The sequence below is a fragment of the Stegodyphus dumicola genome, chromosome 7 (assembly GCF_044657685.1).
Source record: "Stegodyphus dumicola isolate Sdum_Otavi_A_Nest chromosome 7, ASM4465768v1".
Lineage (NCBI taxonomy): Eukaryota > Metazoa > Arthropoda > Arachnida > Araneae > Eresidae > Stegodyphus > Stegodyphus dumicola.
In genome coordinates, this window is record NC_140774.1 from 94555098 (window position 1) to 94567854 (window position 12757).

General features: G+C 32.1%; 1 protein-coding gene across 1 annotated transcript; it reads right to left on the minus strand.

The window, feature by feature from the left end:
- Nucleotides 1-8560: 8560 nt before the first annotated feature.
- On the minus strand, nt 8561-12083 carry LOC118194931 (uncharacterized). The gene is made up of 2 exons (XM_035366144.1): nt 11978-12083; nt 8561-9124 (listed from the first exon to the last, which is right to left on the minus strand). The coding sequence occupies exons 1-2, from the start codon at nt 11987-11989 to the stop codon at nt 8645-8647; spliced, it is 492 nt and encodes a 163-aa protein (XP_035222035.1). The 5' UTR covers nt 11990-12083; the 3' UTR covers nt 8561-8644.
- Nucleotides 12084-12757: the final 674 nt, after the last annotated feature.

Consider the following 12757-nt stretch of genomic DNA (forward strand, 5'->3'; position numbering starts at 1 on the left):
AAACTATTTGTACTATGTTTCTAAACTAATAAGTGGACTGTATAGCAAAAGAACTAACTTATTTATTTACAGTAATTAACTATTCAGATCTAATACATGCTCTCGCATGTTGCTTAGCCGAATCCAGATGGCCAAGTGAGAGTTTCTCTCCCTATCCAATAGGTGGCGCTATATTCTAACTTAACATGCCGCCGCCCGTTGAAATTACAAATTTCAACATGTAAATTACAAACAAACATACAATTTAACAATCAAGAACGACTAATTCTACAATACAATATGAAAGCTAATAGATAATCTTTCATCATGAATATAATATAAAATAATGAAACATTTTAAGAACATAAACATTCACTATGCTACAATCGAACTTATTCTTTAAACAATTCCATTTTAATGTAAAGCACAATTTTCAGTAAGAACATAATGTAAACTAAGCATTATTATCCTGAATAGGTAATAAACAAATTTTACTAATACATCGAATATACACACCATTTGATGTTTTCACTTTAACAACTCTGGCCTTATTATCTATACCAGGTTAAACTTCTAGAATTCTTGCTAAAGACCATTTAAATAGCGGAAGATTATCTTCCTTTAACACAACTAACATACCTGATTTTAAATTTTCTTTATTAATAAACCATTTGGTGCGTTGTTGTAGATGATTTAAATAATCAGTTTGCCAACGTTTCCAAATAACTTGAATGAACTTGGTAATAACTTGCCATTTAGAAAGTCTATTATCTGTAAGATGAGACAAATCTGGTTCAGGATATGAAGTAATGGAACGTCCAATTAAAAAATGACCTGGCGTTAAGGCTTCAAAGTCATTTGCATCTGTTGATAAAGGTAAAATTGGACGAGAATTGAGAATACCTTCAATCTGTGTGACAACAGTCCAAAATTCTTCTAAAGTTAATTTATAACTGCTAATTGTACGCTGAAGATGGTATTTAAATGACTTAATACCAGCTTCCCATAAACCACCGAAATTTGGTGCTCTAGGTGGAATTAGTTTCCAATTTATACCTTCAGATGTTAAGAAATCTACTATGTCAGAATTAGATTTAAGGACTAAATTATGCAATTTTTTCATTTCTGATTTTGCACCAACCATATTAGTACCGTTATCCGACATTATAGTATTACATTTTCCACGTCTAGCAATAAATCTTTTAATAGTAGCAAGTAATGAATCTGTGGTTAAATCAGTTACTACCTCTAAATGTATTGCTTTAGTAGCTAAACAAATGAATATAGCAACGTACGCCTTTGCATAATTACTCTTTCTCTGATTTTTATACTTGATGAGGAATTTACCAGAAAAGTCGAGTCCACACGTATTAAATACAAACCCTGGATTATCTCTCTCACTAGGTAAATTTCCCATAAGTTGTTCACATACAATTGGTTTAACCTTAAAACATGTTACACATTCATGTACAACCTTTCGAGCTATATCTCGACCATTAATAACACAAAATTTACAACGAACCTGATGCAATAGTGCTTGAGCACCAAGATGTAAATATTTAACGTGGTAATACTGAAAAATTGATCTAGTAAATACATGATCTTTTGGCATTACATAAGGAAACTTTTGGTTGTAATTAAGATTACTATTGGCAAGTCTGCCTCCTACTCTCAGAAGAGAATCATTATCTAGAAATGGACATAAAAATTTTAACTTACTTTTGGAAGAAACACAATTCTTATTTTTTAAAGATAGAATATCCTTGCTAAAATTTTGTAACTGTACATACCTGATCATGATTTTCTCAGCGTCATCCAATTCCTTAACAGTTAGAGAACCTATTAAATTTTTTCCCTTACAATTGGCTATAAATCTACAAACAAAGCTTAACACATGAATAATACGAATATAGTTATTACTAATGTTAAGAATATGATCTAAAACAAGATAATTAGAGTTCACATTTAGATTAACGAAGTCATTATCCTTAAGTTTGAGTTCTTTGACGTATTCCACATTATCCATATCAGATGAAATTAATTCATAAGGATTAGTCAAAAACCTCTCCTTAGTCAAGAAAGTTGGTCCATACCACCATAAATCATTATGAAGATCTTTAGGTTCAGCTCCACGTGATATCAAATCAGCTGGATTATTGTGAGTGCTAACATGGTACCACTCATGAACAGCAGTCATGCTTCGAATAACAGATACTCTATTAGCAACAAATGTCTTTAGTTGATAAGGTTCCTTCTTAATCCATGCTAACACTATTGACGAATCATTGAAGTAATAAACCTTCACTAAAGGCAGCTGAATGGCCTCTAATATTCTTTTCATTAGTTTTACCAACAGAACTGCACCACAAAGTTCCAAACGAGGAATGGTAATTGACTTCAGAGGTGACACACGAGACTTGCTGCACAGAAGTCTTGATGAACATTCATTTGAAGATGACATACATTTCACATAAATTGCAGCACCATAGGCTTTCTGACTAGCATCACAGAATCCTATAATTTCTATTTGTTGTAATCCATTGGTTAGAACAAATCTGGGGATGCGATAATCGTTGACTATTTTTAGACTATGCAGAAATTCCTTCCATTCTTCAAAGTTATTTTTAGGAAGAGGTGTATTCCAATTTAATTTTAGAAGCCAAAGTTTTTGTAGAAATATTTTAGCCTTTGTCGTAACAGGTCCAATTAAACCTAACGGATCAAAGAGGCGACCTATCGTTGATAAGACATCTCTTTTCGTGCCTGTTTCTTCAAAGTCAGGTATCTTTAAATCGTAAGAAAAACAGTCTGTAGACGTATTCCATGACATTCCTAAGGCTTTTGTAATCTGAGGCTTATCCGTAACTTGAAAGGAGTAATCCTGAGTAGCACTTTCTTTATTCTTCAATAGTTCTGGATTGTTTGAACACCATTTGTGTAAGTGCATTCCACCACGTTCTAGAAGACAGGGTAACTGTGTCTGCAACTCCTTGGCTTCTTGCATCGTATTAGCTCCAGTAATAATGTCGTCCACGTAACAGTCCTTCAGTATGGCTCTTGAGGCATGAGGAAAGTCTGTCGCTTCATCCATTGCTAACTGCTTCAGGACCCTTGTTGCAAGGAATGATGCACTTGCTGTTACAGTCCTTAGACGATAAGTCTGCACAGGACTACCAACTGATTCCTTCCACAAGATCAACTGCAGGTTTCGTTGAGATGGTTCAATAAGTATTTGTCTGTACATCTTCTGAACATCAGCTCCTAATGCATAGTTGTACTTTCGAAATCTAATAATAATAGAAAATAAATCTTCTTGAGGTATTCTCCCTTTCATTAATATTGAGTTCAGTGACTTTCCATTGCTAGTAGCCGCGGATGCATTAAACACAACGCGAAGCTTGGTAGAGGCTTTCTCTGGCCGATAAGCTCCATGATGACTAAGATAATTGATAATTGACTAAGATAATTGACTAAGATTAGATCCTTATATTCTTTAATAAAATTCTTATATAATGTTTTCATCTTCGAATCGCTTTCTAGTCGATTCCACACTTGATGCAATCTTTTATCAGCCAGCGTTTTCGATTCTCCTAATTCTATACCTTCCCTTATGTGTAACTGAACTACGTATCTTCCATCATTTTGTCTATAGTGAGTACGCTTGAAATGTTCTTCACAGTATTTTTCTTCTTCACTCAAAGCATCCTCGATATTTTCAATGGATTCAACTTCCCAAAATCTTTGCAAAATTTCTTCAACTCTTTCTTCACTATTTAGAACTAAACCACAATAATTTACTTCTGAGTCACTCTTGCATGCACCAGACGCGATATATCCAAAAACTGTTTCTTGGAATATCAACGGTTGATTTTCTAATTGAAATTTTCCTTGTTTTAAAATCTCAAAGAACAATTCGGCCCCTAATAACATATCTATTTTGTTAGGTGTTCCAAATTGCGGTTCCGCTAATTCAATATCAATGGGAATATTTAATGACTTCACATCTAAACACCTTGATGGAGTTACATTGGTTATTTTAGAAATAACTAAGCAATTAACTGATCTTACATATGTTAAATCCTTATTCGAAATCTGTACATCTAGTTGATAATTAATATTTTAAACGTTCTCATTAATTCCGGATACAGATGCAAAAATTCTTTCTTTCTTTATATTTAACAAATTAGCAACTCTTTCACACAGGAAACAACTCATGCTGCCGTTATCAAGTATTGCGCGAACTGGGATTCTTTTTCTTCGGAATTGCAAATATATATTATTGCAGTCGCCAATAACACGTTTTTTCTGCGTGTCAAAATACAACCTGATTGATTTTTATTAGAGACATCTGCGTTCTTGTTTATAATTTCGTCACTCGTTGCTTCCGTTTTTGTTTTGTCTAACTTATGTCGAATGGCGCCATTTCTGAGCAGGCGATGTATTAATGAATGGTGTTTTTTATGGCATTCCGAACATCTGAACTTAGAATTGCATTTTGCGATTAAATGCTCGTTACTGAGACAGTTTAGACACGATTTATGGGTTTTAACTATTTCATATCTTTGATTTGGATTTAATTTCAAAAATGAATCACATTTATGCAGTGGATGATTATTATTTTTGCATATAACACATATCGAAACACTATCGGTTTTAACCATCAGAGCCTTTGATTTCGAACTTTTTTCTAACGGATATTTCATTTTATTAATACTACGGTTAATGTTATCCAATAACTGACATCTTTTCTCTAAAAACGAAATTAATTCATCAAACGTAGGAACTTCCGTAGCATTAATGCTTAGTTCAAATTGTTTGCGCGTTTCGAAATCTAGTTTCTGAAGTACGATATTTAATAACAGAATATCCGATAAATTATTTTTCTCATATTTTAAAACATTCAAAGCCCTAACGTTTTTAGTAACATTATCTATTACATATCTTATTCCTTTAGACGATTCGAATGTTAAAGTACGTAAATCCATTATTGACTTTATATGCGTCTCAATTAATATTCTTTTATTTTCATACCTATCTTGAAGAGCTTTAAATAGAGAAATAAAAGTATCATCAACAGTTTCAAGATTTTTTTGCTTCATCAGTTAATGCAGCCTTTAAATAGTAGAGTTTCTGAACTTCTGTTAATTGCGTGTTATTCGCTATGATGTTTTCGAATTGAATCTTAAAATTATTCCATTCGGTATATTTACCAGAAAACTTAGGAATTGGTAATTCTGGCAAACGTATTTGTACTTTAGGATCAAATTTACTACAATCATTTTCATTTTCAGAATGTGCTATAGATGATAGAATTTCCATAATTCTTACCTCTAGAACTTCCGTTCTTTCTTCCATTTCGGCGATTTCTTCATCGATGGCTGTGACATCTTTTTCATCAACGTTTTCGAAATATCTAATCCTCAAGTTTCTAATATCCATTTGAATGCTTTGTAGCGATCTATACTTTATTTGAATTTCATTCTTATTCGAACTATCATCATATTCCTTCACTACATTTTCTAACCTAGTTAGTTTCGCTTTTAACGAAGTTTTGTTTCTATCTAATGCCAGCATTTTGTTCACTTCTCCGGCTCGACGGACCATGTACTATGTTTCTAAACTAATAAGTGGACTGTATAGCAAAAGAACTAACTAATTTATTTACAGTAATTAACTATTCAGATCTAATACATGCTCTGGCATGTTGCTTAGCCGAATCCAGATGGCCAAGTGAGAGTTTCTCTCCCTATCCAATAGGTGGCGCTATATTCTAACTTAACACTATTCTTTAAATTGAATCCAACTGTTACAAAACTGCGCTGTGACAATGCCAAAGAAAATGTCAGTGGAGAATTGCATGATGTTGCTAAAAGAGCAGATGTAAAAATAGATACTGCACCTCCCTATACACCTTTTCTAAATGGTGTTGCTGAAAGAGCAAATAGAACTGTACTGGAAAAAGCTAGAGCAATGATACTTGAGGCAAATTTACCAAACTTCCTTTGGGCTGAAGCAGTACGTACGGCTGCTTATATAAATAATCGACTCCCAAATTGTTCAATTGAAAATCGTGTTCCTTATTTTCTGAAGTATTGTGAAAATCCTGATTTAACAAACATGCGTGTATTTGGCTGTGATGCTTATACTCTTATGCCACCATCGCAAATAAAGAAACTAGATAAAAAATCTGTCAGAATGATATTTGTAGGTTATTCCACAATGGTTATTCCATTTAATGATTCCAGAAACAAGACGCATCGTTGTTTCCAGAAATGTTAAATTTAATGAAGAAACGAAGAAAGTAGAAAATCAAAAATACATTTCCGATAGTTCTGATTTGCGTGAAAATGACAATGATATATTAAAAACGAAGACAAATCAATTTCAGACACTGATAACGTCTAATTAAACGCTAAAAATAAGGAGGAACAAGGGAAATCTACAAGAGAAAAGAAACAACCAGTTAGGTATCCTAATCCTGAGATTTACCAAGTAATGTTTGCACAACAAGACACTCTGACATTTGAAGATATTGTAAATCTACTACAAATAGAACAAGAACAGTGGAAAAGAGCTATGGACGAGGAAATGAAATCTATGGAAGATAATGACGCCTGGGACCTAGAAAGTTTACCCCCTGATAAAAGAGCTATTTCCTGCAAATGGGTTCTACGTAAAAAACGAGATGTAACTTACAAAGCCAGGCTTGTTGCTCATGGCTTTATGCAAAAGGAAGGCATAGACTACACAGACACGTTTTCTCCAGTACATGCTCTTTACGTTTAATCCTAGTAATTATCAATAATGCAAACTTTTACTTGAGATGTCAAGACAGCTTTCTTGAAAGGTAAGTTAGACGAAATCATCTACATGGACCAGCCAAAAGGATATAATGATATAAGTGGTAAGAAATGTAAACTTGAAAAGAGTTTACATGGTCTTAAACAGTCTCCTCGACAATGGTATCAGAAATTTCTTAATTTTGTTATTAAATTAGATTTTAAGCAATTGGACTCTGAACCATGTATTTTTATCAGAAATCTAAATTGTAAGATAGTAATTATGGCTCTTTATGTAGATGACTTATTAATTTCAGGTTCGGATGTGAAAGAAACAAATATTATAATATCATTGTTATCTAATGAATTTCAAATGTTAAAATCTGAAAGGGTCTCAGTAGTTTTAGGCATTAGACTAAAATTTGAGTCTGGTTGTTTATATTTAGATCAGAAACCATACATTGAAAAATTAATTGATAAATTTAAAATGTCTGATTGTAAAACAGCCCAAACTCCCATTAAACCAAAATCTACAGCAGCTGATTTTTCAGAAAGGAAATGCATTTCATGACCCATACAAAAAATTAATTGGATCTTTACTTAGCATATATTACAAGGCCAGATATTTTATTTGCAGTAAATTGCTTAAGCCAACTGCAGGAGCATCCTACTGATGTTGCATGGTGTGCTCTAAAAAGAATTCTTAGGTACTTGAAAAACACCTTAAATTTAAAATTGATATACAAAAAGGGTGATTTGGAAAGGGCAAACTTATGTTTGTATGTAGATGCAGTTTGGGGGGAGATATTCAAGATAAAAAAATCAATTACTGGTTATTTTATAACGTTTTCAAACTGTCCTATTATGTGGTGCTGTAACAAGCAAAAGTGTATTGCACTTTCATCAACAGAAGCGGAAATAATTGCTTTATGCAAAGGTATTCGAGATGTTTTATGAATAAAAATGTAGTAAATGAAATTTCCAGTGTTAAAATTGTTTATATTTTTGAAGATAACCAGTCATGTATCAAAAGTATTGTTAACGAAAACTTTTCAGCTAGGTTGAAACATATAGATATAAAATTAAAGTTCACTCATAAGACTGTTAAGGAAAATAATATTAGAATTGAATATGCACAATCAGGTTTACAAATTGCAGATATGTTAACTAAGGCTTTGTCCAAAACAAAATTTTATGACCTGTTATCATTGATCTGTTTAAAAATTGTGTAATTCTTTTCTGTTTTGTATAATGTGCGATTAAGGCGGAGTGTTGAGAGATTTCTAATCGCATTCTTACTGGTTAAAAGGAAGTATAGCTTTCTGTCACGTTCGATACATTCATTAGCTTTCAGTCAGGTCCGAATTATTCTGAAACTTTATCCCATTCCTTATGTTATTTTTTATTGGTTATTTATTGTGCCTTCTTTATGATTTCTTAAACCCTGATATGTTGTTAAGTTATATATATAACTTCTGTAAACGTTTTCTCTCTCTGCTTGCTTGTATTTCTCTGCATGTAACTCTGCGTATCTCAGTAATAAATATTTGTTTTGTGAACCACGGCATTTTCTATGTTCAACATTATGTGCATAATTTTTCTAATTTACGAAAAATATTAAAATTTTCACTCCATTCTCAGTACAAAAGCCAAGTATACAGTGGGATTTTTATTCTGTTTTCACTATTCGCACAATTTTTTAAATATTTTGAATGAAACAGTTTCGAAGTACAACGAAGTTTTAAAACCTAATTTTTCCTTTAGAAGAAAATTATGTCAATTCTAAATAAATAAAGTCGATCTAAAATGAGCGATTTATTGTAATATGTTTAATAATTTAATTCACATTTACAAAGGAAATCGCAGTCGCGATTTTGGTAGGATATTTACAAGATTGCCTTGGCAAGTCCGCCTCCAAGGGCAAGTTTTCCAGCTCCCAAACCGAGAAGTCCGTTGCCATAAGCAAGGGGAGCAGCAGCATTTCCGTGGCCTACAATACCAGCACCGAGGAGACCGTTACCGATCAGTCCGTTTCCATAAGCTAGAGGAGCGGCGGCGATTCCATGTCCAGCAAGACCCAATGGAGCAGCAGCTACAGCAACAGGAGCAGCAGCCAAGGTGACGGGAGCGGCAGCAATTCCGACAGGGGCGATGTGGTTGATGGCGGTTTTGGAAGAGGAGACTGCGGGAACGACAGCCGTTCCAACAAGGGCTGGTGCACCGGCTAATCCATATCCAGCTCCATATCCATAGCCAGCTCCCAATCCATATCCAGCTCCATATCCATAGCCAGCTCCCAATCCATATCCGGTTCCAATGAGGCCACTAGCTTGTGTAGCTGCGAAGACAGCGAAAAGTACAAGAACCTGGATAATGAAAAAAGTAAAATATTTCTGTTAGTGTTCAGCATTATAATACCACAGTGTTGTTTTAAAACTGTCAACAACCACTGTAGAAAGATGGCATCAAACATTTTATGACTACAAATACATGAAATCTTCTCATTAGGCATTTTATTACACATGAGAGCTTTCCAGCTAAGGTCTGACGTGCTATCCGTACATGGATGAATTTACAATAAAATGTGTTCGCTCTTAAATTATACATTGTAAGAACACATTCCTAGCACAGCGAGCTGCAATACTCGCTGTGCAAACCAGACTGGCAATATGAAACCCAGAATAAACTTTTTCATTTAACGATCTTCACTTTCCTTACCTTTCAACTGTGCTTCTTCAATGAGTAATTGCATAATTCAATTCAATAGGCTGTGAAATTGTTGTTATTCTTATTCTTTAATAAATGTTCCAATTTACTGCATCTTTTGAAAATAATATTGACAACATTCAAGGAATTATCAGTTCATATTCTTAAATTTGGACTATTATTATAGTCGGTTAATTTTCCACAATAGGAGTGAGCGCGAAACTTGGCGAGAGTTTTTAATTTGGTGCGATTTTGGTTTGTAGTTTCCGGGTGTATATTTTCCTGTGGCAAACTTAGAGCTCTATTTCGGTGATTGCTGAGTGCTTAGTGTAGCCAGAAGATTTTTTTAAATTTAATTTTGAAATACCGTGTTTGCTTTTAAAAGTTTTATTGCTTAATATTTGCAGGAGGTTAAGCTGTTGTTGGTGGGAGAATGTTGGATTTCAGAGGACGTGAAGTTTATAATTTATTAATGTTTTCATTTAATTTTATTTAGTTAATGTTTTACGGATTAGTTAAGTATTTCTTTTAAGTTTTGTTTCTTGCATGTGGCAATCGAAAGATGTGAAATGTTTAAAGTTTTGAAAGAAAGTTATTTAGTGTGATGAATTCTACGACGATAATAACTAATAATCAGGAATTACATAGATAACATGTATATTTTAGTGAGTTTATGATGCATCCGTTGTTAGTGAATTTGAATATATTTAATTGGTTGACAATTTTGGAGTCCGAAGAAAGTGTTATACAATTTATTATTTTATTATTCATTGTATTATTTTATCAGGAATTACATAGATAGGACCATATTTTTACTTGCAAAGCTGATGGACTTTGTTTTACTCATATAGTATTTTATCATCTCATTTTACTGTTTTGCTTGCATAAAAACAACGGCGTTTTAGTACTGTAAAACTTACAAGTTACTATTCTGTTTACGTTTAAAAATCCCATTTTAGGGCTCTCACTGCCGCCAAAAATATTCGCCAAATTTTAAAAGCCAAAATAGTTTGGTTCCAACTTTCCCCGCTTATGGAAGATTAGCCATATAATCGTAACTACTGTTACTTTAATTAACGTAAAATAAGTTTACTTATAATACTTGATATTACTTTTATTTAGTATTTAAATAGACAACAATGTATAGTACATTTAATTGAATGCATGCCATTCACTAAGCAAAAATTCAAATCATAAGATTGATTTAAATATACATGTTTATTTTGTGAGAAAATTCGTTTTTAATGCTTTTCTCGGACTGAAAGATATTGGCTCTGATATAAATAAAACCATAAAGCTCTTATGCGTATAATTTGAAATCATGCATTAAACGAGCTGATGAACGACAACAGAGCAAAAAATTTTAACTTACAGCGATGGCGTGCATGTGTTGAAAAACTTTGTATCTATTCTTTAATTTTTGTTTTAAATAAATTCTACTTTGCCTATTAGAAGAGCATAAGCATTTATCTAGAGCAAAACACAGCAATAAGTGCGCTCTGAGAGCTTCTGTATCTCTTTACATTATAGCATTTAATAAATATTACATTTTGTTCTTCATGATTCATACAAATGGCGATACATTTATATACATATATGTGAGAGATGTAAATATTTGGTTTTATTTGAAATTTACAAATTTACTTTAAAGCAACCGCTAATGAAGGGACTTTTAACTAAAATCCAGAAATTCTAATAAATATTTACAATGTGTCACAGAAGTTTCCAGAAGATTTTTTTTTACGTTACAAGGATATTGATACCTCAAATCTTTCAAAAAGTAATTTCTGATGCTACGAATTTCAAATTTAGAGAATATATAAAATATTATTACATTATATTTTTCAAAGCTGCCTTTCTTAAAAAGATTTCAGCATTCAATTTTCTTTGTTTATGTTTGCAAACACCTGTCAAAGGAATTTTAGTTAAATATTTAGATACATTAAATGTCATAAAAATGTAGAATTGTTTTCTAGATTTTTTCCTTTATTTGATATAAATGGAAATGAAACGTCTGGAAAAAAGTAATTTTCAATTTATTGCATTGAAAAGCTTTTATTGTAACACTTCATTTATATATTGGGCTATTTAAACGGGAAATGCTTCCCTATAGAACTATATAAATACAATAACAAATAGTAACACTGTTTTTTTCAAGTTATTTTTTCATTTCCTTAAACTATCTACATTTGCTGATATACTGGTCTTCAAACGTTAGCCCTTGACATAAGTATTTCAAGAAACATTTTTAAAATTTAAATTGATCTTCAAACGTTAGCCCTTGACGTAAGTATTTCAAAAAATTATTAATTTAAATTACGGAGAAAAGTAGATTTATTTTAGTATAGTTACGTAAAAATTACTATAATTCGTATCACTGCTCAACAGTATCATATTACTTATATATGTCTATCTATACTTGAAATAAACAATTCATTCGCTTGTAAGAAATAAATTTTACTGCCATTCTGGTAAATGGGATTCTATTGAATTAACAAAGCACACATACTTACTTTTGCGAACATTTTGAGTTTGCTGAGGTATTCTGCAACGGAAGCGAATGATTTCGAGAGGAACCATAAGCGTTTATATACCAGAGATTCGATATAAGAATCAAAATAAGGTAAGTCATATGAAAGTAGACTGATAAAATCACAAGGACGAAACAAGATAGCTGTTTCCTTTAAGAGTGATTTGACAACCCCACCCAATGCAGCATAGCCCTAAAATATCAAAATTTCCCCGTTTATCAGCATTGTCCAATAACTGATCCCTAAGAATTGTTTATATACCAAAAATAATTTTCTCAAACTAAACTTTTTAATTAAAAACTAAAAGCGTTAAAAATAAGCGAAATTTCGCCTTCATTATTAGCAAGTCAAATTGAAGAATATTTTCGTGTAGCACTAAACTTTTAATTCACACTCATATTTTTCTTCTCGTATTTGTCATCTCTATTCATATCTATCAGTATTATAGAATGCTGTAAAATGAGATTCTTTTTACTGCTACAATTTAGTTAGAAATGTTCAGAACAATAAAATTGTGACTAATGCACATAATTAAGAAAATATGCCAACTAGTATTGTTAAAAACGAATGCTTATTAAGTCAGTAACAATATAATTTTAAAACAAATTAATGAATTCATTCAAATTTCTCATTTACATAAAAACTGTCGCAAATGTCACCATTATTTTTCTTTCATACAAATTAATCTCTTTGTTTTTTCAAATTATGAATATGACAAATTTTAAATCTTGATACATAAGGTTCAAAATACGTTTGATAAAT